The sequence below is a fragment of the Rhamphochromis longiceps genome, linkage group LG23 (assembly GCF_057381845.1).
Source record: "Rhamphochromis longiceps isolate RC_006_pf linkage group LG23, R_longiceps_female_GT1.1, whole genome shotgun sequence".
Classification (NCBI taxonomy): domain Eukaryota; kingdom Metazoa; phylum Chordata; class Actinopteri; order Cichliformes; family Cichlidae; genus Rhamphochromis; species Rhamphochromis longiceps.
In genome coordinates, this window is record NC_140578.1 from 39,167,365 (window position 1) to 39,194,472 (window position 27,108).

The 27,108-nt window shown below is 39.4% G+C and overlaps 1 protein-coding gene across 1 annotated transcript in view; it reads left to right on the top strand.

Annotated features, from left to right (window-relative positions):
* The first annotated feature begins 990 nt into the window (after positions 1 to 990).
* The window catches only part of LOC146642540 (FERM and PDZ domain-containing protein 4-like), a 41,825-nt gene continuing 15,707 nt past the window's right edge, over positions 991 to 27,108 (top strand). The window contains exons 1-10 of the mRNA XM_085399208.1: positions 991 to 1,064; positions 2,130 to 2,252; positions 11,085 to 11,236; positions 12,436 to 12,538; positions 14,267 to 14,312; positions 18,855 to 18,959; positions 19,181 to 19,288; positions 21,663 to 21,794; positions 23,744 to 23,863; positions 24,392 to 24,528. Of these exons, the coding sequence (XP_085255334.1) occupies positions 991 to 1,064; positions 2,130 to 2,252; positions 11,085 to 11,236; positions 12,436 to 12,538; positions 14,267 to 14,312; positions 18,855 to 18,959; positions 19,181 to 19,288; positions 21,663 to 21,794; positions 23,744 to 23,863; positions 24,392 to 24,528 (1,100 nt within the window). The remainder of the gene's footprint in view (positions 1,065 to 2,129; positions 2,253 to 11,084; positions 11,237 to 12,435; positions 12,539 to 14,266; positions 14,313 to 18,854; positions 18,960 to 19,180; positions 19,289 to 21,662; positions 21,795 to 23,743; positions 23,864 to 24,391; positions 24,529 to 27,108) is intronic.

Below are 27,108 nucleotides of genomic sequence, written 5' to 3' on the forward strand. Positions count from 1 at the left end.
TTGAGACTAAGTAATCAAATTACAATTGCTAAATCATTATCTTTTGAGGGGTTGCATGCTAGCATTGTCATTCTAAGCACATTTAACTTCTTATGCTAACACTAGCATTTATTTTATAACTCGCTCATCTTTTTAGTTTTATTGTACGACATTCCTGTCTACTTAGGGAAAGTTCTTGGTTTTTTTTCCCCTTTTCTACAAAAAGACCAAAAGTGGCAAGTAAAGCAGCGATGGCGTCCAGGTGAACTTTCAGTTTCCTCTTCCTGCTTCCTGCCGTGTGACTCCAGCTCTCAGCTGGAGCGGCGTTTCCATACACGCGGTGCTGGTCTCCCAAAATCCTCTTACTTCCCCCCTCCACACACACACACACACACACATCCTCACATAGTTATATACAGCTGAACACGCTCACACACAGAAACACTCATGCTCACACTCGCAGACACACACAGCGTGGATTTGTTTTCTCTGTGATGAGAGGGATTATGGGATAAAGGAGACGAGGCCACAGCAGTTTAGTTCAGGTTGGACCAAAGCTGCTCTCAGCAGCAGCAGCACCAGCAGCAGCACAAAGACAAATAGATGAATGTCTGGCTGCACACTGGAGATCTGCACAGCCGTTAACGCCATGGCCAGTGTGTCTTCTGGGTGCAAGAGCTTCTGATTGGGATTCTAAAGTGGAGAGTGGATATGTTTTTCTTCCAGATGACTGAAGATCAGCAGAAACAGAAGCATCTAAGCGTAATCCGTGGAAGGAAACCGAATAGAGAGGAGTGGAACTCAAAAGCCGGAAAGTGTTGAAATGGATCTGTTGCTTCTAAGGATAACTCCAAAATCAGCTGTTCATCTTTTTAAGCTCTGCAAAATGCGAAATATTTGTCGGGAGACAGCTGAAACATCCCTTTTAGACTTTATTTAAGGCCAGCATACACCTTGAGTCAAAGGACAGTTTTCTGTTTCATATACAGCACGCTATGATATGACTGACTGATGTATTCAACCCATCAAGAGCACAATATGGGAATGGATTGGCTGGATTCGTACGGCGATAATGTCCTCATCTAGTATGCAATTTCACCTGCTTTAAAAATGTGTGTCAGATAGTGACTGAACAGCTTGCCTCAGTCACTTTTGAGAAAAGCAAGAGCGGGAACATTAAATGTGCAGAAAGCACTGGAGAATCAGCTGTTCGATCAAATACAAGTCTGCATTTTGCCACTGAAATGCCGCTAAGACTAATTCTTACCGTAGCTATGCTCCGGCAGGCATAAACTTCTCCTGGTTTGCGGCAGAGGGAGTAGTCTAAACAAAACAAATCAAACAGTAAAGATGAGCACATGCAGATGCTGCACATTATTTCCGTGGAGAGTTAGGGGATGGGTGCTTAATGATCTGTGTGCGATTAGTCACTGTAGCATGTGAGACTTACTGTAAAGTCACTGAGTCACTAGGATGATACATCCAGTTCTCATCATTTTCTTTTCTGGTATAATTCCCACTGAGGTGCCACAGTGGCTCTTCTCCCATCTCTTCCCCTTTGACTCCGTGGACTCCCACCCTCCTGAAACCCATAATGGCATTGTTAGCTTAATCTGCAATAAGAGAATCAGCTGTCACATCGGTGTGTTCCCTCACCGTGTGCGTACCGTTCTGCTGAGCGACCACCACGGAGCCGCTCGTGCGTGCAGCCATCGATTGCCTATCTGCGGAGTCGATGAGCTGTTATTTGACTGCGGTCGATTGCACTAAGCAGTGCGATCTCACACCGGGAGAGAAGAAGTCTTACTAATTGGAATGAGCAAAAATCAAACTAGAGGTGCACAAAGTGTCTCTGAGAGTTTATTTTGAATATACTAGTTTTATTTAAATGCTGTATGATGATCGCATTTTCCAAATGGAGTAAAATATGGGTAAAATTGTTACACTGTAGTCTTGAAATCCAGTAATGCTATCCATCTTACCAGGTTTTCACTGTCTTGATTAAAGATGACGGTCGCTGTTTGTCTTTATTACCCAAAACAAAAGGCCAATCGATACTTAATCGAACAGTTATTTTTAGTCTGGAATACATTATTTGCTTTAATTCTCTCTTAAAATGTGCTTGCTTTTCCTTTGCTCCATTTCTTTAGCCATAAGAACAAAACATCAGGCTGGCCGCCTCCTGGCCCAGGCTCCTGGGGAGGACTGCAGGGGCCCCCATACAGTTGGGACAGCATGAACAGCGCCAGGGAGGGACGGGAATGCCTCACCAAGTATGTATGATGATAAGCACTGGCATGCATGTGTTTAAATGTGTGTTGTCATTCTGTTTATGCACAGTTATGCACTCATGCAATAATTGTGCATAAATTATTGCATGAGTGCATCACATGTGGATGCATCATGGAAAAACTACAGTATATGAACCATAAGTGTGAAAAAAGTCATGTTCAGTGAAGTCTAAATGTTTAAGGTTTTTGCAGTGCAATTATCTTTATATGGCTAGTTGCTTTGATGACTTACACTGTGGTTAATGTGATTAGGTTAACAGATGATCCTATGTTGGCCATAGGTGTGAATGTGAATCTGACCTGTCCTGGGTGTACCCCGCCTCTCGCCCTATGGCAGTTGGGATAGGTTTAATTGAATAAGTGGAAATGGATAGTAGGCTACTTTGGTAATGCTGATATACAACATCACAATGTAACAGTTTTAGAGTAGTTTACCAAGAGTTGTGAACAGAATCATTAATATAAAAAAAAACATCCCAATTGTGAGAAAAAAAGACTAGTATGTGGAATTTATAGTACAGGGTGGGCCATTTATATGGATACACCGTAATAAAATGGGAATGGTTGGTGATATTAAAGTCCTGTTTGTGGCACATTAGTATATGTGAGGGGGCAAACTCCTCAAGATGGGTGGTGACCATGGTGGCCATTTAGAAACCGGCCATCTTGGATACAACTTTTGTTTTTTGAATAGGAAGAGGGCCATGTGACACATCAAACTGATTGGTAATGTCACAAGAAAAACAATGGTGTGCTTCAACGTAACTTTATTCTTTCATGAGTTATTTACAAGTTTCTGACCATTTAAAAAAAGTATTCAATGTGCTACCCATTGTGTTGGATTGTCAGTGCAACCCTCTTCTCCCACTTTTCACACACTGATAGCAACACCGCAGGAGAAATGCCAGCACAGGCATCCAGTATCCGTAGTTTCAGGTGCTGCACATCTCGTATCTTCACACCATAGACAATTGCTTTCAGATCACCCCAAAGATAAAAGTCTAAGGTGGTCAGATTGGGAGACCTTGGGCGCCATTCAACTGGCCCACGACGACCAATCCACTTTCCAGGAAACTGTTCATCTGAGAATGTTCGGACCTGGCACCCATAATGTGGTGGTGCACCATCTTGCTGGAATAAATCAGGGAACGTGCAAGCTTCAGTGCATAAAGAGGGAAACACATCATCATGTAGCAATTTCAAATATCCAGTAGCCTTGAGGTTTCCATTGATGAAGAATGGGCCCACTATCGTTGTACCCCATATACCACACCAAACCATCACTTTTGTTGTTCTAGCAGTCTTGGAGGGATCCATCCAATGTGGGTTAGTGTCAGACCAATAGCGGTGGTTTTGTTTGTTAACTTCACCATTCACATAAAAGTTTGCCTCATCACTGAACAAGCATTGAAATCTGCTGCAATGACCCGGTTACTGCGTTCACCAGATATCAACACAATTTCGATCCGCTCCTCACGTGTTAACCTCTTCAACATGTCAATGGCTGTGAACAAAGAGAAACTTGTAAATAACTCATGAAAGAATAAAGTTGCGTTGAAACCAAGCACACCATTGTTTTTCTTGTGACATTACCAATAAGTTTGATGTGTCACATGGTCCTCTTCCTATTGAAAAAACAAAAGTTGTATCCAAGATGGCCGACTTCTAAATGGCCACCATGGTCACCACCCATCTTGAGGAGTTTGCACCCTCACATATACTAATGTGCCAAAAACAGGACTTTAATATCACCAACCATTCCCATGTTATTACGGTGTATCCATATAAATGGCCCATCCTGTATATATAAACCATTAGCGTTAACCCGTTAATGGAAATTTGCCGCGTTAATGCGGTTATGGCGTTAACGTCATTTTAACAAGATTAACACTGGCAGCACTAATATATATATATGAACAGTTATATATTTAAATAGCTGTCAAAAAGGAATATAAACAACAGTGGAAATGCAGTATGCATGAAGCAGTGTAACAGTCCCAAAGCAGTGGGGTGGGCATTGTTTCAGCGGCCTACAAAAGTAGCCATTGTTTGAGGTAGTTTGCATTCCATCAGTGCATATGCAGGCTGTTGTCTCTGCAAATTTGTCATGCAGGAAAACACCTCCTGCCATAAGGACATGCTCAACTCACTGGCAGCGAGGTGCTGGCATAAAGAACACTATGCACATGCTCAGCTGCGTGTATAGTCTGTGGGATTCTGTTAAGATTTCTGATTTCTCTATTAACATGAGACGAGTCCCTTCGGTCTCACAGACCTAGAGACCGGTCTCTGTAACCATCTTTTAACCTCCATTCACTAGGGAAGAATGTATATTTTCCCAACTGGCTAGGGACTGGTCACTGGAGGTTGGTGCCTGTCGCTGGCTGAAATTGGTGGTAAAACGGTGCTTGTGTAGAAGATGTTATCTGCAAATACTTGTCAACTATTCAGTGAATGATAAAAAGTGTGAAGCAAAGCAGAAACAGAAAACACAAGTCTTTCTTCATAGTAAAACTGTGCCTTATTACTGCTGCCAACACATTTCAAAAGGCCCAGCTTTTACTTTTAAGGTGAACAGTCTCTGTTTGTTGTTTGCATCATACCCTTCACAAATTTACCACCGGTAAGCTAGCAGTTGGCAAGTGTTTGCAGATAACTTGGCGACTTCACAGGCAACCGTGGCAATACATTTTTCCATAGCAACCTGTAGTTCTAGTTTAACAATCAATTTAATCATTGGTTATTATGAATCTTTGGCTCTCTTCTACAGTGTGTCTTATATACTGTCATCTTCCCATCACCCCAGACAGCAGACCTGAGTCTGGATCTATCAGAGGTTCCTTCCTGTTAAAAGGGAGTTCTTCCTTCCCACTGTCACCAAGTTATTGATCAAAGGGGGGTTGTTTGATTTTTGGGGTTTTCTCTGTATTATTTTTGGGTCTTTACTTTCCAGCATTAAGTGCCTCGAGATCACTGCTGTTGACTGCTGTGATTTGACACTATATAAATAAAAATGAATTGATTTGAACTGATAGTTGCCGTGGGATCACTGACTGGTCTCTAGGCCTGTCTTACGAGGGCTTTAGTTTTCAGGATTTTGAAAACTTAGATTATTACAGTTGTTGCCCAAGAACCATTAAATACTATAATATATAAATAGCAAGCTAAACTATTTCTTAATTACATTTCATATTGTTTTTAATCAAATCTTGCCCATCACACTGGCCTTTTGCCCTTTCCTTGATTCATTTATAGTATGAGGCATTGGAAGTAAATTGGAAGTAAGTCAAAAGCTCGCCACAAACTTTGCTTTCATGAAGCGCAGCCTGTCAAGAGAAGAGAAGAGCCATGGCTTGCTCTGAGATGAGCTGCCAAGTTGCAGATATACCCATCACTCACCCATCCCTGCTGTCCTTTCCTTTGTGTTTCCCCAAAACAATTATAAATAATGTCAAAAATCCAAATAACAAATGAGTTTGTCTCTATTAGCCAGTATATACTTGCCATATTTTTGAACTGGTTTTGCAATAGTGTGTATTTTACAAACCATAGCATTTTCTATTAACTTCCAATATTAATTTGCTTTCTTTGGACAAGAGGTTTCTTTTTTTCAGTAATCAATAAGTCATATGTCCAATGACTCGATCCTAATCATTTAAACAGAGCAGAAAAACTGAATCAATAATTACACGTCTTTATAGCAGCATACACCTTTAAACTGTGTGGAACCTGATAGTCAATACTAGGTTAGCTGGGTCTGTTAAGCCTGTTATATAACTCTAATATGCTCTGCTTTGTTCTTGACTGTATTACATTTTTTTGCCCAGTTGTTGGGTATCTATTGAAATTAACTGATGAAAGATGACTCTATTGTTTAAATGCACTCACTTAAATCTGCGCTTGAAAGGAAGAGAGCCAACCATTGCTTCCAGGAATCGTGTTTTGTTTTTTAATAAACTTCTTAAATTATTATTATTATTTTTTTGCTCAATCGTTCAGTTATTTCTCTAGCATCTATTACCATGTGTCACACTAGGCTGAGGCCTAGTGGTAGAAACCTCAGTAATGGCTACCGCGCCAGTAAGGCAAGAACCTGGAATTTCTGAAACATTACCAGGATCTGACCTTTTGTTTCCAGCTTTCCCTTGACCCCGTGATGCCCTCGTCTTTCCTTCTGCGGGATTAAATCCCACCGATCCTGACGGGGAATATGAACCGGCATTGCAGATTGGAACATGCTCTGTCACGGACAGATTTACTCTGAGATTTCTGTGCCGAATGTACAATAGAGATCAATGTGATAATGGGCTAGGGAATGAGAATGTGGAATAAATGGCATAAAAGAAGTGGGGCAGAGATTCAGATTGATTGGTCAGAGATGAAGGTATACTGTGGATGCTTGGAACATGTTTCATGCTCTGAGCAGATTTAGGCAAAGCTGTAGATATACTATAATAAATAGATATATTTCACTGGTTCCTAAATAAAAGTCTCAAACCACCTGAGACAGTAAAAGAAATTATTTTTGTGAGTATTCATATAGTTGCACATAAATGTCAGTATGCACGAGGCAGAAATTTCACATGATCTACTGTATGGATTGTAGGCACTGAACAATGGGATGGATGCTGGCCAGGCAACAATAGACACCCTGTACTGGACTTTATGTGCAGACAGGAAGCAGCAGCTGCCAAGGGAGCCTTTTAAGCTGCAAAAGAGAAAGGAAGCTAGGATAGAGACAGAGAGAATGAGTTAACCCCACTGAAAGTGTGTATCAGCTCTTAATTAACAGGCAGTCTGCATTCTCAGTGTCTCAGCTGAGACAGACGTCTGAGGTTCAGCGGGCAAGAAGTAATTTAATACAGTACATTTACATTTTAGTGGTGCTTTCACCCCGAGTGCAATGACTTGCAATAAGACAAAGAAAATGGCGATGTGAAAAATTTAATATTAACCTATATTTAATAGAGGTGACCGCATATAGCCGCCAACAGCAGAGAACTATTGATTCACAGCAAGAAGATCTGGCTGATGCAGGGTGTTTCTATTTGCATGTTCTCGTGCTTCCACTGGATTCCTCTCCAAGCGCCAAAACATGCACTAAAGCCCTCCTTAGAAGTAGTGTTGGTCCTGGGGGGCACGTGGCTGCTGACTGCTGCTAAACACACAGGGCAAGTTTCTTAATAATTTCTCTTTTTTTTCTGGTTGTTTCCATTTTCAAGCTTTTTGGAGAGAATTAAATCCTTTGATTTCACAGTAAATGTGAGAAAGGAGTAAGGGTATGACTAAGTACTCACTTCCAGTACTGAAAAACTAAACCTAATGGCCACATTTTTGTATAGCTTATTTGTTGGGATTTTCTTATGGCTTAAAATCCAGGGTGTTTCTGCCTAATTAACTCATTGAACTGGACCGCTCCATTGAGATTGTGTTGTTGGCATGTTTTAAGAGCATTTTTAATATAATTATCCAATAAAAAATATGCTTTATATGTGGAGCAGACAGTCTAAGAAGTTTGTATGCTAGTTTTGGTGAGTAAAAGCTAGTATTTTATTATCTTCTTAGGAAATATTTTGATGTTAAATACCCATTGGCCCGCTGCCTTTTCTAGATGTCTTGACACGGTTGAAAGATCCCAAAATAAAAGCTGAACTGACATCGGTTCAAGTTGCTCCTTTAATATCTCCTGGATGTCATTGTTAGCAATAGAAAGCTAACATGCACTGTGTTAAAGAACTGTTTTATGCTATCTCATTACTGATTGGAATAAAATCAAATAAAACATTTCCTGATTAAAAAGAATGAGAAGAAATGAAAATCAGAGTCAAAACTTCAAACTTTTGGGTCCACCACTTATCTTCCTGAGCTAATGACTTTTATCTTTAAACAAAAGCATTTTGAGTTTGTGATGCTAGCATCGCTTACAGATGCTATAATTATAAAAGTCACGCAACAGATGAAATTTACATTTACAAAAAATATAAATAGCTTAAAAGTGTGTTTTTGTAATGCTAGTCGATGATGGGCGATCGTGGCTCAAGAGTTGGGAGTTCGCCTTGTAATCGGAAGGTTACCGGTTTGAGCCCCGGCTTGGACAGTCTCGGTCGTTGTGTCCTTGGGCAAGACACTTCACCCGTTGCCTACTGGTGGTGGTCAGAGGGCCCGGTGGCTCCAGTGTCCGGCAGCCTCGCCTCTGTCAGTGCGCCCCAGGGTGGCTGTGGCTACAATGTAGCCTGCCATCACCGGTGTGTGAATGGGTGGATGACTGGATATGTAAAGCGCTTTGGGGTCCTTAGGGACTAGTAAAGCGCTATATAAATACAGGCCATTTACCATTTTACCATTTAGTCTGTGTATGTGTGGTCACAACCATCTACTAACCACATTAGTTATCGTTGCTTCAAAATAAAACAAAGAAAGATACATTTGATCCCTTCTTTGCAACACTTATATTTCCTTACTTCCAAACAGTTTTCCACCTCAGTTATCTCTTGAGCTGCATCCGTGTGTCCCTGTTGCTTATGTTAGTTTGGAACTGGTGTTTCCCACTCCTCAGAAGGATTCAGGAAGGCTTAGGTCATCTATGAAAGAGATCTGCCAACTGTTCTTATCCTGAACAGCCTGCAGACTTTCATACAGCTTCAAAAGACAAATTGCCTCCAGACTGCAAATCTGAGCGATTAAGTGAACAGAAGACCTGTACTCTCTTCTATAAGTGGCTTTTAAGCATAAAATGTTTGAAACCTGAGCCAGAGCACTGATTTATGACCAGCTCACTGCACAGCTCATATCATTCATTCCAAGTTTAAGGATCTCTGTCTCAGCTAAAATGATTTCTTCTGTACAACTGAAATTTAGTGATTGAATTCTAATGTGCATTTAGTCATATTCTCCTAGAAAACCTTCTTTATCCTGCGGGACAGATTTGATCCCTGTAATAGTCATTGTGCCCATTATGTCATCGAGAAGAGAAACTATTTGGCAACTTATTTTATGTCACTCTTCGTAAGTAGGTCAGCAAATTGTCTGAACTGAAAGTGAATTGAAGCCAAAGTTAAAGGAAAGGCGTCCTTTTTTTTTTTTTTTTGCCTTTTTAAATAGTGTAATTAAATTTGAGATATTGAAAATTATATTATACAAAATGATATTTCTAAGCTTGTGTTTTTTGTGGGGTAGATTTACATAATCCCATCCAATCTTTTTACACCCAAACAACAAACAGTAACCTTCCTTTATTTACTCAATATAATTGCAAAGCAGGCAGCTTCGTGGGTAGCAGAACAATTTCCCCATCGCTTTTTTCTACATGGAATTTCTAATAATGCTGAACATAGAATTGACTGGAGTCTCTTGAATAAATGCTCTATTCTATTATCTCATGCAATGACCAGGGGCAGCTCTAGAATTTTTCCATAGGGTGCCTGGATGGAGGCCACTAAAAATATTGGGGTGGCACACCAAAAACAAAATTTCCAGTTTTATTATGCTGTTGTCAAATATAGGTTACTTGAAAAATATGTGAAGAAAGAGAGAAAGAAAAAATATATGCCTAGTTGATTTCCTGCTATTAATATAAATTGATATCACTGAGAAAATGGTAAATGGCCTGTATTTGTATAGCGCTTTACTAGTCCCTAAGGACCCCAAAGCGCTTTACACACTCAGTCATCCATCCATTCACACACTGTTGAAAAAGTACATATGAAAACCAAATAAGATTTTGAAACCCATAATAATCTATTTTGATTGATTGATTGATTGATTGATTGATTGATCGATTGATTGATTGATTGATTGATTGATTGATTGATTGATTGATTGATTGATTGATTGATTGATTGAAGGTCCCAACCATGCTTTAATGATTCTCAGCAGAGCTGACCAGAAGAAGCCAAAGATTCACTCTCTGAGAATGGAGTTAATGTTAAGAACAAACAAGCTTTTCTGCAACCTGATCAAATAACTATAAATAACATGGCAAACAAATGCTATCAATTACTTAGATCAGTAGTGCTTTCAGTGGAAATAAGACTTTTGAAACTTCAAACAGCACACAGAGACCTTCTTGTGTTTCAAAACCAACCATTTACTGGTTTTGGTATAGTCTTGCGGGGGGGGCAAATTTTGGGGGATGGCCAGTGCCCCCCCCCCCCCCCCCAGCCCCACCTTGGTGACGCCCCTGGCACTGACCATGGCTTCTAACTGTTAGAAAATTTAGAAGTAATGTTTATTATGTCATAATAGCACTTAGTACTAAAATACAGTACCCATGAGCCTTGACTCAATTGGATTTTTTGCTTCTCAGCCTTTAAATCAGGCTGAAAACCAGCCAGCAGCTGTATGTCTGCTATAATTCAGTTCAGTTCACTTTTATTTACTGTATATAGCACCAAATCACAACAACTGTCACCTCAAGGTGCTTTAAATGGTAAGGTAAGAGAGAGAAAACTCCAACAATCAGACCATAGCAACTTCCTTTAAGATAAAATTTCAGTTTTTAGGGCGCTTTTTAACTTTTGCACCATGCAGACATATACCAAGTTTCAGTAAATAGCTCTTTGAAAATACTTTTGTAGATATAAAAATAGTATTTTATGTTTGTCAAACTGCGTTGTTTTTGACATGTTTATAGATTAAACTGAAGAAATGGGAACGAATTGGGAAATGGGAATAGTGAGTTGGAAAGTCCAAAGAAAAACTCTGAAAGACCTTCAGAAAGCTCAAGATCATTTGCACAGTACTATACATCAATCAGAAAACTGTTTATTAGTGTTGGAATTTTACTTGAATTTCCTTGCGCTCTGTATTTTCTAGCCAAGTATCGCAGAGCAGCTCCCTGGAGGAGGTCCACCTAGATGGGGTCCCTCCTGCCCCTCGTCTGGTGGAGATGAGACGGGACCCTGTCCTGGGCTTCGGCTTTGTGGCAGGCAGTGAGAAACCGGTGGTAGTCCGCTCTGTTACACCAGGTGGGTGTCAAGATTGGCTTAAACTAACAATCTTTAAAATGAATACTTTTATTTATTCATTTGGGCAACTGTTATAATTTTATTTAGTTGCAAACTAACTGTACACTTGCCTACCCCTAACACAGTAGTCAGTGATACACCTCTACTACACAAGTACAGCTTTATTCCGTGTGGGAGTTTTGACTCTCTCTCACTTTTTCGGCATGCCTGTCAAATAATCAGAGACAATACGATATGTCTTTTTATTTTGGAATATTTGAGTCAGTTTTGATTGGATTTTACCACTTGTCTCAGCTTAAAGTGGTCTAAATAATTGATTTAATATTATAATAAATAAGAATATAAAAATAAAATCACAATAAAGCATTTAGAGCAACAAAAACTTCATTCACAGTGCAAAGTCAGAAGTCCAGTGATGGAAAGCCAGGAGAGTAGTCCTCAGAGTCACTACTTACAGAAAGCAAATCTGCCTCTGCTAAGATTTGATAAGAAGGCCAATAATATAACTTAGAAACAAAATAGGAAAATGAGCCATCCAGCTAAGCTAGTGTAGTGTGCAGATTGACTTATTTTGTTAGTTCTTTCTCCCCATCTGATTGGTTCTGATCAGCACATCAAATAGCTGCTGCTGTAGGAAACCGTGCGCTCTGTTGGGCTGTGTTTGCCTCAAGTAAGCAGCCACAGGCAAGAAAAAGCATGAACACAAATTCATGTTTGGAAGTCTATTTTCCACTAAAACTTTGATTTGACTGGCAGCTTGCCACATTGCTGCCAAACAAACAGTTCACAAACCCTTATTAAGTGTCAGCTTCATTGGCTGCACGGACACAGACAGTGATTAGGCATCTCAATAATCAATCAGTGCTGAATCCTAAGCAGACAATTGAACTGATGAATATTCTATTTACAATGGTTGGCCAAGGAAGGAAACGCATGTGCTAGCAGAGAGTAGATTAATGCTTACACCTATTACACGTGTCTAGACGAGCACAAACAACAAAGTATTTGCAAATTAGCTGCATATTTCACATCTGCAAAAATCACACACACACTCATTCGCCTTGTCAATTTAGCTGTAATTACTCTTGATTTTATTTGCAGGTAATCTTTGGCTGGCTAGACGACATCTGTCTGCCTGCTGCTTTCATGGAGCGCTTTGATCAGCTGTTGCTTGTTTGCGTGTGTTTGTATGTTGGTAGGTGGTCCATCAGAGGGGAAGCTGCTGCCAGGTGATGAGATCATCATGATAAACGACGAACCCGTCAGTTCGGCTCCTAGAGAACGAGTCATCGATCTCGTCAGGTAGATACAAAATCCAGATTGGTGAAAAATAACATTTAGAGAACACTTTTCCCCCTCACACTTTATCCACTGCTGCTTTCCCTTGCTTCTTCTGATTGGCCGCCCCTCTTAAATGACAAGTCTGAACAGCCAGTGGGTGGGGCTGTTGAGCCCAAAGTTCGAGCGGTTTTCATTGGATGACTTCTCTATTTGACATCACACAGATACACCAGTAGAAAATACTGTCTGAAACCAGTGTTTAGAGTAGACTGGGATGACTTTTTGCGATGTGGGACTTGCTGTTTGAAAAATTGCTCATGTTTTTTGAATAATTTATATGAGCATCAACCAGGGTAATAGTGTATATAGTCTCACCAGCCACTTTGTATGGAAAATAGCTCCAAAAAAGATTAAATATCCAGTGAGCCACAGTTCTGTAGCTCACTGGATATGGCCAGGCTGCTTTGAGCTGACAGGAAGGCAACGGTAACTCCAGCTCTAAGAAGAGCGTCTCTGAACATAAAACATGTTGAACCTTGAAGTAGATGGGCTACAGCAGCAGAAGACCACATCGGGCCCCAGTCAGTGTCAGCTAAGAATAGGAAACTGAAATCTGTACAAGATCACCAAAATTGGAAAATAAATCTCAATTTCTGTGACATTCAGGTTGTAGTGTCAGAATTCAGCATAAACAACATGAAAGCATGGATCCATGTGGGTTTGTGTTAAATATTCAGGCTGCTGCTGGTAGTTTAATGGGGTGGGGATTATTTTCTCGGCAAACTTTGGGTATCTTAGTACCATTTGAGGACCACAAATTGCCTGTTGCTCACCATGTCCATTGTGTTATGACCACCCATCTGCTTCCAGCTGGATAACGCACCATGTCACAAAAGTCAGATCATCTCAAACTGGTATCTGATAACAAGTTAATTAAACTCAAATGGCCTCCACAGTCACCAAATCTCAATCCAGTGTATAGATGGAGGTATGGATGTGCAGTCAACAAATGTGCAGTCTTATGTCAATATGTACATAGACAGATAGATAGATCACATTGTTGGATAAAGTGAGTACAGTATGGGAGAATTTATACTGCAGACATGTGACAGAGTCACACAGAGTAGCGTAACATAATGTCACATTAAGCAACAATCTGTGCACTAGATTGCCCAAAAAAAGTAATTGAAACAAAAAGATAAATAAGCTCCAGGTAAAGTGTTTAGGGTCCCTTTAAATGGCAGGTTGAAAAAACTAAAAAGTTAATTACAAAAACACAACAACATTAGTGAAACGAAAGTCATAATCATTCATTTGCTTTTAAAATTATGAAGTTTATTTCCAAGTGTTAGCGATGCTTTCCACTCGCCTGCTCAGTAGTTAGTTAACTCAGTTCTGCTTGTCACCCCAACATATTCTGAATAAATAACAAGAAAAATGAGAATCCTTTTGCTCTTTCATTGAAAACAGTGCGCAACGAAACAAATCGTGTTTCACTTCACAGGAAGTACAACCCCTTTTTTTGTAATTAAATGGGGAAAGTAATGAGTGTCTGTGTGCTTTTGGTTTTAACTGTGTCTGTTGTAAGCAGTGTTTGCCCGAGGCGTTCAATTCCATTTCACCCAGGCTAATCAAGATCGTGTTGTTTATTTGCCGTTATTGTTGAGTGGAATCATTGGGTTTTTGTTGTTGTTTATTTCTTTTTTCATGATTTTGATGACTTTACGGTTTTCTGTCTTCTTGTTCCAGGAGCTGCAAAGAATCCATCATGTTGACTGTTGTCCAACCTTATCCTGTGAGTAGATCTCGCAATATATACAGATACATTTGTCAAAATGTGTTGGGATGATTTATAAATCTAGAAAAATGTTCTGTTTTTGGTGACACATACACAAACCACTTTTTCCATCCATTCGTATTTTAAAAATGTGTTACTTTATCATGTGTTAAATTTTTTTATTGTTTTCATATATATAAATATATATATATATATATATATATATATATATATACACACTGTATATGTAATAGTAGAACATGAACTGTGGTTTCTGCATTTTATTTTTGAAGGACTTTTTGTTTACTTTGTTCAACCAAATAAAAAAAATATTTAAAATCACACAAGACATCCTTCTGCAGGCCTCTAAAACTCACCTGCGTTTAAACAATAAGGTGATAGTGATATACAATATTTTTATTGCTGACAACAAATTACATAAAGAGACCAAAATCAACAGTGAAACGACAACACAGTGAAACCAGCTCCTGTATATAATTATAAACACCCATTACAGTATGATTATGAGTAATTTAAGTGCTACTTTAGTGTGTTCCTGATTCAGATGTGTTGTTGCTATGCAAAACAACGCAATGTTGGATGGTACCGGGAGAGAAGATTGGCTGTTATTGGCTCTTTTCCCCATGAAGGTCTCTCTGCTGCCCACTGTGTGTGTGCAGAGCCAAATTAAGAGAGCCATTCTATTTCTTATTCATCCAATTTTACCAAAATTGGCTACAATTCAGCCAAGGGCATAGAAGAGTTGCTCAGACGATAGTCTTCAATTAATTGGAATGAATGCAGAAAAATGCCTAAAATCGGCAATACTGTGCAAAAGTCTTGAGCCACCCATCATTTCTTTTGATGCAGGGTCATTCTGTCTCAAATCAACCAAACCTTCTGTCTCTAATGTGCATACAAATTTCATGGTAGGAAATCTTTATACTTTTTAAGATATTTTTGAAGTATGGTCCGGTAACACACTTTCAGGACTTTTTCTTCTTTTTTGCACATTGAAATCTGAGGCACTGCTTAAATATGAATATAAGCAGTGAATATAAAACATAAAAGCCTGAAAATTCTTTCTTTCTTACCAACAAAATGAGTCAGAAAATGGAACTTGAAACAGATAGATAGAAATGTTTACGCATCAGCTGGTTAAAATATGAAAGAAAAAAATGTGTCATTCAACTTTCATGCTTGGAGTTCATGAATTGAGCAAATATAACAAGTTGTATTGCAGAAAAAAAAAAGATTCTACCATCACAGATTCTGACCATTTTTTCCAAAAGAATATATCATGGAAACTATCTGATATATGAAGCTAAAAGTTCACAGCAGATATTATATATAATCAGACTTTGTACCATAACATTTTTGAGACTGAATGATCCTGCACCAGTTTATTCAAACATGCGCTGTCATGAATGCAAGTATAGTTTTTGTCTAACGAGTTACAAAGTCACTATTTGGTATGAGCAACTTTCTTCTTTAACACACCCTCAATTCTTTTAGGACACCCAGATATGCTCTTTCTGGCAAGTTGTCTGATACATGTAGACACAGCATTGTTTCATACTTTGAGTTAAGTGTTTCTTCAGTGATTCATAGGTCAGTGTTACGTAGCTTAAAAGCAAATCAAGAAAAACATTCCTCTGAAAATGTCCAAAGACAAACTTTGATAGACTTTGAGAAAGCCTGGAGAACTATTGCCCAAGACCACCTTAGTTGTTGGAAGCAAACTATAAAGAAATTATCATGGCTCAAGTACTGACTACCGCCTTCTAGACTTTTTCCAGAAGGGCTTTGTTCCCTTTAAAGCAATTTATTTTAATTGTCATTGGTAGAAACAGCATCACTGACTCAAACAGGAATGACAAGCGAACTAGCCTGATGTGCTTTTTTCTTCTGGCCCCAGGTCAGTCAAACCTTGTCTTTAACAGTAGAGGTTTCCAGTGTGTTACCTCAGCATAATCAGAAAATGAAGTCATCCCATTTGTCTGTGATTGCTTAGGGCCACATTTACAAATGTCTTGCACCAGCACAAACTGGGCTTTGGTACTAAAAAAAGTTGCTGGTATTTACAAAAAAGATCACAAAGTGCTTCACAAGGAATGACAGAGTATAAAGCAAAAACAGACAAAAGTTAACAAAATGTAAATTCTAAAAAGATGTGTTTTTAGTTGTCTAAAGTGTCACTAGCATTGACAAAATGGTAGTATTTTATAACCAAGTAGAGAAGAGGAGTCGCTCTGCAAGCTAACAGCTTACAAGCTAGCAGTTAAGTAGGCCTATAAAGTTCAGGAGTCTTCCAAGAAGAAATAAAAGTGAGACTTGTGGAAGAAAATCAAATTTTTGTGCGAGATTTTTGCAACTTACCCTGTTCTATGTGTATTTCTGGGAGTTTCTCTTTCAAGATCTAAATCATTTAGAGAATAATTTACTGCTATTTAACGTGGGGTTTTTTTGTTTTGTTTTGTTTTTTGGTGTGCTGGGACTGCACCTGGGTTTAGTGCAACTTTTTTAAAACAGTAAATCTGGCCCATAGTTTTTTAATTCCACTACCTAATGGCAAGAATAAACTTCAGCTTTCAGCCACTATAGAGAAAAAGTCCTGTAAATACAGTGTATGAATGTTTTTGGAAGTAGTTTTTAGTTTGTTTTTAGTTTTAGCTATTTTAGGGGGATATCTGTGTGTGCAGGTGACTATTACTGTGCATAATTATTAGGCAACTTAACAAAAAACAAATATATACCCATTTCAATTATTTATTTTTACCAGTGAAACCAATATAACATCTCCACATTCACAAATATACATTTCTGACATTCAAAAACAAAACAAAAACAAATCAGCGACCAATATAGCTACCTTTCTTTGCAAGGACACTCAAAAGCCTGCCATCCATGGATTCTGTCAGTGTTTTGATCTGTTCACCATCAACATTGCGTGCAGCAGCAACCACAGCCTCCCAGACACTGTTCAGAGAGGTGTACTGTTTTCCCTCCTTGTAAATCTCACATTTGATGATGGACCACAGGTTCTCAATGGGGTTCAGATCAGGTGAACAAGGAGGCCATGTCATTAGTTTTTCTTCTTTTATACCCTTTCTTGCCAGCCACGCTGTGGAGTACTTGGACGCGTGTGATGGAGCATTGTCCTGCATGAAAATCATGTTTTTCTTGAAGGATGCAGACTTCTTCCTGTACCACTGCTTGAAGAAGGTGTCTTCCAGAAACTGGCAGTAGGACTGGGAGTTGAGCTTGACTCCATCCTCAACCCGAAAAGGCCCCACAAGCTCATCTTTGATGATACCAGCCCAAACCAGTACTCCACCTCCACCTTGCTGGCGTCTGAGTCGGACTGGAGCTCTCTGCCCTTTACCAATCCAGCCACGGGCCCATCCATCTGGCCCATCAAGACTCACTCTCATTTCATCAGTCCATAAAACCTTAGAAAAATCAGTCTCGAGATATTTCTTGGCCCAGTCTTGACGTTTCAGCTTGTGTGTCTTGTTCAGTGGTGGTCGCCTTTCAGCCTTTCTTACCTTGGCCATGTCTCTGAGTATTGCACACCTTGTGCTTTTGTGCACTCCAGTGATGTTGCAGCTCTGAAATATGGCCAAACTGGTGGCAAGTGGCATCTTGGCAGCTGCACGCTTGACTTTTCTTAGTTCATGGGCAGTTATTTTGCACCTTGGTTTTTCCACACGCTTCTTGCGACCCTGTTGACTATTTTGAATGAAACGCTTGATTGTTCGATGATCACGCTTCAGAAGCTTTGCAATTTTGAGACTGCTGCATCCCTCTGCAAGATATCTCACTATTTTTGACTTTTCTGAGCCTGTCAAGTCCTTCTTTTGACCCATTTTGCCAAAGGAAAGGACGTTGCCTAATAATTATGCACACCTGATATAGGGTGTTGATGTCATTAGACCACACCCCTTCTCATTACAGAGATGCACATCACCTAATATGCTTAATTGGTAGTAGGCTTTCGAGCCTATACAGCTTGGAGTAAGACAACATGCATGAAGAGGATGATGTGGACAAAATACTAATTTGCCTAATAATTCTGCACTCCCTGTAGCTCCTAACAGCTGCACCATTTCTTTCTCTTTAAAGAAAACATGTCCTCCTCCTTCCACTGGAGGAAATGTGCTCTAGGTGGAATGCAACAGAAAGGTTATGATGTCAGTGTTTTCATGGCATTTGTTACTGTCACGAACAAAGGAGTTTAAGTTTAATCGTTTAAAGGAGTGGAAGTGATGATCCTGTATTTCCTAACACTTCAGAATTTCCTCCTGGGTTACATTTCTGCTAAATAAAGTATGAAGAGTCTGCTATAAAAGTGCTGTTTTTGATTGATTTGGGGGGGGGGGGAAGAGTCAAACATAGCTCTTATAGTCCATAAACTGGGACTGAAAACAGTTTTTTTTGTTTGTTTGAACATCGATTTTCCTGTTGATCTCTTTCTCTCCATCTGTTTGTCTCTTTCTTCCCTTCCTCTCCTCTCTTGCTTGCTTTCTCTCTATCACTTTTTGGACGCTTGCCTCCTAGTCCCCTAAATCAGCGTTCATCAGTGCAGCCAAAAAAGCCATGCTCAAGTCCAATCCGGTCAAAGTACGCTTTGCTGAGGAGGTCATTATAAACGGCCAGGTTCCGGTCAGTTCTACCACACAAACACATGCACTCGCGCATACACACGAGCTTGTATGACCTATATAGGCAATGCCAGCTGGTTTCCACTTTAGACAGCGATTTCAATGGATGTAAGACAGTCACATAAATGAGTTACGACATGGCACTTTTATGAATTCCTTCCATGTATTGAACCCACGGCACGTGCACAGAATGAAAAGACTAATCCTGTCCCTCCTTTGCAGAACCCGATGAAGGACAACTCTCTTCTGTTCATGCCAAATGTCCTAAAGGTCTACCTGGAGAACGGGCAGACAAAGTCCTTTCGCTTTGACTGTAGTACCTCCATCAAGGTATGCGTGTGCAACAACTTAAGGCTTACGTCATGAAATAAGCAGCTTCTGCTGCATTTGTAATTACAGTAGGGGGATGTAGGGGGCAGGGATAGCTCAGTAGGTAAAGTGGTCGCCCCATGATCGGAAGGTCGGCGGTTTGAATCCACTTAACGGCTACCCTGAGGTACCCCTGAGCAAGGTACCGTCCCTACACACTGCTCCCCGGGCGCCTGCTTAGTGGGCTGCCCACTGCTTCACAGAGTGAATGGGTCAAATGCAGAGAAAAACAAGTAATTTCCCCATGGGGATCAATAAAGTATCCATTATTATTATTATTATTATTATTATTATTATCAAGAGTCCAAATTAGTGAGTCTTAACACACGCGCGGACTGTGAAATTCACTTCCATTTGTTTGAGCTCTTTAGTTATTCAGTCAAGGCGACAAAGAGCGTATTCTCATTTTTTGACTTGTTAATTCTTATTCAGCTATGATCCTCTGAAACTCCCAGAGCGAATTCAGAAAGCAAGAGGCATAATGACTTTCTTTTCTCTCAACCTCACAGCAAAGGATGTCATCCTAACCTGGACAGAAATTGCCTTTTATCTTTCTTATTCACCGCTCTCCAGTGGGTGGGACAGAAATGACCAGTAGAATAAAGCTGCCAGGTGATGCCAAATGATCAAGTTGGGGTATACAGTGAATAGGAGACAGCATTTACTGACTAAAGAGATTTTCGGGATCAGAATGAGGTGCTGCACCTGGTCAAAGTGGACGATTCTTTGATGAACTCAGTCACAGCTGCTACATTTTCTTTTAACCTGAGCTCACCTATTTGATCGCTGCACACTGCTACTGTTTGAACTGCTGCTGTTGAGGTACACCTCATGCAAATGTGTTACTACCAAAGCTCCAAAAGCAAGCAGCAATCAGATGAGTGACAGGCCTGCTGGAAGCAAGACACCTTACTTACTAAAACATGCTTTGACCTTTTTATATAAAGTTACCACCAGAATAAGTTATCCTGCACTCCACACCGCTTTGTTGCTTCTGTCATTTAGTTTATGTTACAAACACAGGAAAAATAACAGTTTTGCATAAAATTCAGGCGTAATGCCATCATATCTTCCCTGCATGGAACTGTAGTCATGACCTACTTAAACACTTAGATATGCTTATATTGTAATCCAGTGCAGAATATGTTAAGGAATTAAGAGGGTAATTAGCAGCATAAGTGTTGCTGATCAGATGCTAATCATCACCAAGTATGAGCACTTCTATATATTCACTCCAGAGTCAGGCCTTGCAATGATTCACCATGCACAAGACTTCAACAGCAATTTCCTTCGGACAGATGAGACCAAAATGGAGATGTTTACCATAATGCACAGCATCATGTCTGGTGGAAATCAAACATAACACATCAGCCCAAACACCTCATACCAACTATCAAGCACGGTGGTGGAGTGGTGATGATTTGGGCTTGTTTTGGAACTACAGGACCTGGGTATCTTGCAGTCACTGAGTCAGCCATGAACGTCTCTGTCTACCAAAGTATTTTAGAGTCAAATATGTATCTGTTCAAAAGCTAAAGCTTGGCCAAATTGGGTCATGCAACAGGACAATAAACCCAGGCAAGGCAATAAATCTATAACAGAATTACTGAAGGTTGAAGAGTTTTCTACAGACTTTTCTTCATCACTCAGTTTAAGACTGTTTTTCTTCTTTTGGCTATGTATGATGTCATAGAAAGTAATCTCAATAAGACATAGTTTTGGGTATGAGTGGAACCCTCACCCTTTAAATTGCTTTAAATTGTCTGATTGGCTGACTCTCACAAACAGGCAGCAAATCGGAAGATATTTGTCCTGAAGGGAAGGATGATAAAAAAAAGACATATTTCAGACTCGCCAAATTAGTGAAACCTCTCTTTCTGTCAGTGTGAAGAAGTTTAACAACACATTTAAATTCTGAAATATAATATAAGAAAAAGAAGTGCAAATTCAATAGTATGTGTAAAACATATGAAAACACAATTAAAAGTCCAACATTTATGAACACCTTTGATCACCTTTGTCATATTTTGCAATACAGTCCAGTGGGTTGGACTGCTGTCTTTGTCTGGCCGATTATGGCCCTCATGCCTTATGTTTGACTGTCATGGGTGAAGCCCATGAGAGTCCCAGTATAAGAGCAGTAGGTTTTTTTGATAGCCAATGAAGAATAAAAAGTTTCAGTAGAACCCTAGACTTAAAATATTAAGTTGGAAATAACCGTAATAGGTCCCTTTTAAGTGTGCTTAAAAGTCTTTTTTATTTTAAAGGTATCCTGAGGAAGGTTTTCAAGAACAGTTAAAATCTGTTATTGTGAGTTTTTCTATTATTCTTTCAGGAAGTTATCCTGACCCTGCAAGAGAAGCTGTCAATCAAATGCATCGAGCACTTCTCCCTGGTGTTGGAACAGAGGACCGAAGGCTCTGAGAGTAAACTGCTTCTCCTGCACGAACAGGAGATGCTTACTCAGGTCGGGGATGTTGCCTTGTTCTTTTCACTTTCTTTGCCTTCTTTTCTGTCTTTCACACACAACAACTGGCACACACACACACACACACACACACACACACACACACACACACACACACACACACACACACACACACACACATTCCTGCTCAGTATTCAAGCAGCATTTAGACCCCAGTGTCATTTATCAGCACTTGCACAGCAGTGGCGACAGCTCACATTACACCTACACAACCACACACACATACACAGTGCCCAGTATATTCTAATAGGGTTCATCACAGGAGGACAATATTAATATTCATGCCACACAGTTCAGATGTGAAGAGCTCTGCACGTGGCACACACAATGGCTGAAGACTCTTTGAGAGTCTGAAAACCATTCTCTATACTGTAATACACCCGAGTGTCACTACTGAGGACAGGTGTGTTTGAGGAAGCTGGTAACTCTTGAAGTGTATAGATTAAAAGAAAAAAAAAACTCTTGCCCTTTCTACACGACGCAATATTAAATAATTTACAAAATATGATCAATATTTAAAAGACGATGCCAGTCTTGTGGTTTTGTCTTGAATGGAGGATGGAAGCAAATGCATGAACAACCACAGCAAGCAAAGTGAGGTTTTTCTAGGTTACTGCTGCTGGATTGCACAAGCATGTCTTTAGGTTGCAAAGTGGTCTTAATACAACTAATATGGCTATGAATATACAAAACAAAACAGTGCCGCTGCTGCTGTCGTTGCTTTTGTACCATTACTAATGTTTCTGCAGCCAATGCTATATATGTTCACCACTGGTCATAAATGTATTCATAAATTTAAGACTTTTACTTGAAGATTCACATTTTTGGCAGTTTGATTTTGCACTGGTTTGACACCCATAATAAGTGGTTATTTTTCAGAGTTTATTTAGTTTAATTGGTTTTTAAAATACGACGCCTGGTAAAAACTAGTTAACTACCCTATAGGTTGTCACAAAATGAACCTGAGCTTTTAAGCTGACATGCAGTCATTATTAATTATTAACTTATTTTCTCATATAACTATTTATTAACTTCATTTCTTTGAATTAGTTTGAGTTAGTTTTTTACATAGACACAAATGCCATTTTTTTACGTTCTGTATTTAGTAGTGACTCGAACAAAAATTTAATCGCAAATACAAATTTTAGTAAATGTGAAGTTTTGAACAGGTGACATAAGTAGGACATTTGAATCATATGGAAAGTAACATAACATTCACTCGGTTATGATAATGAAATAAACTAAAAATCAAAAGGACTGAGATTCATGATAACTCTTTTTTAAGAACATATAGATCTTAGTAATGTATGTGTGATGATGTCTGTGAAAGGCTTGCTTCAGATTGGCCCACCCATACCTACATACATATACAAACACTAAGATAACAGGACGTCCGTGCATTCCCAAAATCCGGGAAGTAGACTTAATTGGAGTGTCATCCTACTTTTTCACTACTTCTCTTTGAAATTGAAAGAATATTTGAGCAGCTTAGGCCCCAGTCACACAGGCCTAGAAACCAATGATTGACCCTTTGAATCTCCTTTTAAAAATGACCCTTCTTCTCACTTGAATGAATACAACAATAAGACTTTTCTTCTTGGGTTTATGATCTTATTTAATAAGACGTGAAGCCAGTCTTATTAAATCAAACTAGCTTCAAGTCTTTTTTTTAATTAAAGGATGATGTTCATCTTTGTCCCATGTAAAAGAAAAAAAAAGGCAATAAAATGGGACATGATTTAGGGTGTTGCACTTACTGAAAAACCCCACATGACCTCTGATAGTGATTGGTACGATGACTCTCAAAGCTCGTAATGATCCAACATGAACTTTTGAAAAACTTGAGTTTCTGCATATACTTACACATAGCTTGTTTACTGTGTTTTCACATGTTCACACTTCTCTTTGTCTGTGCTTTTCAACCCCAGGTGACTCAGAGACCCGGCTGTGACAAGATGAAGTGTTTCTTTAGAATCAGCTTTGTTCCCAGGGACCCAGTGGAGCTGCTGCGGAGAGACGCTGTTGCGTTTGAATACCTCTATGTTCAGGTGAGCGGTGGCAACAGTAGCAGCATGAGCACGAGGTGAGACTTGTCGACTGTTAAATATAAATACATCCAAATCCTCTGCTGCCAGATGGTTTGGAAATTATTTTTCATGATCTACAGACTTACTTAGTTTTGTGGAGAATTAATCCTTTCAAGACAAAAATCCTCATTTGCAAATAAAGTCTTTATATCAACTGTTGTATGAACTACTTCCCTCTGAAATAATAAATTGCTTCCTGAGGATTCCTTTGATAATTAGTCAAGTGAAATAGCCTGAGAGAAGCCAAGTTAATCATCTTTTTTTTCTTTCTGTCAGAGTTCACTATTTTGTGTTTCCGAGTCCTTCATCTGGGACTGGAAGCTACAGCGCATCCCTTTGAAGGGATCTCTAGCCACAGAGGTTGTGAACAACTTATTACAGCTCAGTGGGGATGCGCTGGTGCTCGAATAGCTCTTTGTAGAGATGAAATGCGCTTCACAAGCCCCAAAAAACTTAAGGACTCTTACGTAACTTTCTCCTTTGCTGCAGAGTTGTAACGATGTGGTCTTAGAGCGGTTTGGCCAGGAGCTCAAGTATGATGCTGCGCTGCGATTGGCTGCATTGCAGATGTACATCCTCACCATGACAACCAGACAGAGTCAGAAGGTCTCCCTGAAATACATCCAGTAAGTGTGCATGTAAATGCAGCTGTGGGTACGAGTGTGTTTTTGACACTCTTAACATGTCTGTAAATGTAAAACTCTTGTACAGGCTGCAGCTCATCATTAATAATAAATAACAGAGTTTTTTTTCTAAAAGTTTTCTGATGGTTTTGCAAAAGTTTATCTGGCATTATTCGAATTCGTTGCCCTTGTTCCCTTCTTGGATGAATGCATCTTTCTGGCTAAACAAAAAAAAATCACATAACAGAAAGAAATGTTTCCTTGAATAGTTTGCTGACACTGTCAGGCTGTTGTTAATGGCAACTTGAGAAAATTTATGGCATTCTCAGATGTGCTTACATCAAAACTCATGGCTGATTATTAGTTTGAATATGATACGGGTAAAATAAAACTCCAAATAATACAAAAATATTTTCGAATAATCTTTGTACATGAATATATGACTAGCAGTGAGCACACTGTGTAGGGTTAGAAAATATTCGCCTATAATGAAGAGACTTGAATTTAAAAGGTAATATTTTCTAGTTTCTTAAATTATGTTTTTTTCAGTATTCTGCAGTTCAGTGTTGAGATATTAACCCACCTCTAAATCGTCATCAGTGATTAAGTGATCAGCATTAATAATCACCATTGATGCAAGTTTTGCTCTAAAAAAGTTATCTTGTAAAAACCTGATACAGTTACAGTTGAGAATTGTAATCGAAGTCCATTCAATTACCAACAATTTGGACCCATTAGAAATACAATAGGAAGATGTAACTTAATAGTAGTCATACCCCATTGTGTATGTGGTACAACCAATATTGTCAGCTATTTATGTTGATTGTTATAGATATCTTTTCTGTTGCATGATCTACCCATAAAACCGTAAGAGCTTAATTACTACTAAATGACTGCTAAATGCATACCTGAAAATGGCATAGATTCTTGAACCTGCCCTAATCATGCAACTTCTATATCCAAATACAGATAAACAGAAACAGTTACTTTTTATGTGAGATAAATACTTTAATCAATCACCATGTTGATGTTATGGGGCGATCGTGGCTCAAGAGTTGGGAGTTCGCCTTGTAATCGGAAGGTTGCCGGTTTGAGCCCTGGCTTGGACAGTCTCGGTCGTTGTGTCCTTGGGCAAGACACTTCACCTGTTGCCTACTGGTGGTGGTCAGAGGGCCTGGTGGCGCCAGTGTCCGGCAGCCTCACCTCTGTCAGTGCGTCCCAGGGTGGCTGTGGCTACAATGTAGCTTGCCATCATCAATGGGTGAATGACTGGTTGTGTAAAGCGCTTTGGGGTACTTAGGGACTAGTAAAGTGCTATACAAATACATGCCATTTACCATTTATGAATCTTGGTACCCAAAGTAGTTTTTAGGCCAAGTTTAATCAAGATTGAGCCAGTTCTGGGAGGTCTGGGAACGATTATACATACATACATTGTAATAGTAGGATGATGATGCATCCAGAGGCACAGGTAAGGAGTGCCAAAGGAACCACGATAGAATAAAGTTTAGTCACCCGACACAAGCAAAGGTAAAAGAAATCAGTGCTCAGTACTCGAAGAGGCGGGGTTACATGGAGTAACTACTGTAACCACTACCCACGTAGACAAATTTTAACACTAAAGACACCTTTTTAAATGGTAAATTTCCTGTTTTTTGACAACAGTTAAACCGTTATTTTTAGTGGTGGATGCTCATATTAAAGATGGCCAAAGGATTAAATAATAAAATCATCATATTGCCCAAATGGGCTGAAGTCAGGTTGCGGCTGGATTTTATATGCCCTTTCACTCTGTTTCACACTTTATTTAATGTCACTCAGTGTGGATATCCCTAATATGAATGTTTTAAGGAAGCCCCACCCATCAATTAGAAAGCCAATTAAGAGAAACCTGGGTTAGAGGCAGGGTGGCCTTAAAGGCCACCAGTGTGTGAATGTGAGAGTGAATGAATAGTGGCATTGTAAAGCACTTTGGGTGCCTTGAAAAGCGCTATATAAATCCAATCCATCATTATTATTATTATTATTATTATTATTATTATTATTATTAAAGGGAGAGGAGCTAAAACAGGAGACAGTGGCTCAGTATGAGAAAAATGAAGAGTACTTCGAATTATGAAATATGCAAAGCTACCCTTGTAGAGTCTAAGTACAAAAAAATAGAGTTGTAAATGAGCATAACCGGTCACCTTTAGAAGAAGCATGACTTTAGCAAACAGTCAGGATGTTTGTTTGTTTTTTAATCAATTGAGAGTTACAAGAAAATGCTGTTATTGTACTTTTATATGGCAATATAATGTTGACACATCTGTTTCTGTGCAGTCCCAGTGTAAGTAAGGGAATCCGCCTGGCTGCCCTTATTTAACTTGTCCTCCAGCACTGAGTAAAGCACTGTAAATATTAGGGTCTCAGCGCATATAGCTCTCTCACATTTTTAAGGTCCTGTTGAGGAAACACTTTCCCCTTTGACAAAGCTGTCCACCTGAAAGTCAATTCATCGTTTTGTTGTTACTAACAGCTTCCCTCCCAATTTGTAGCTGTTTTTTAACCACTGTGGAAGGATTTTTTTTTCTAAGGGCTGCT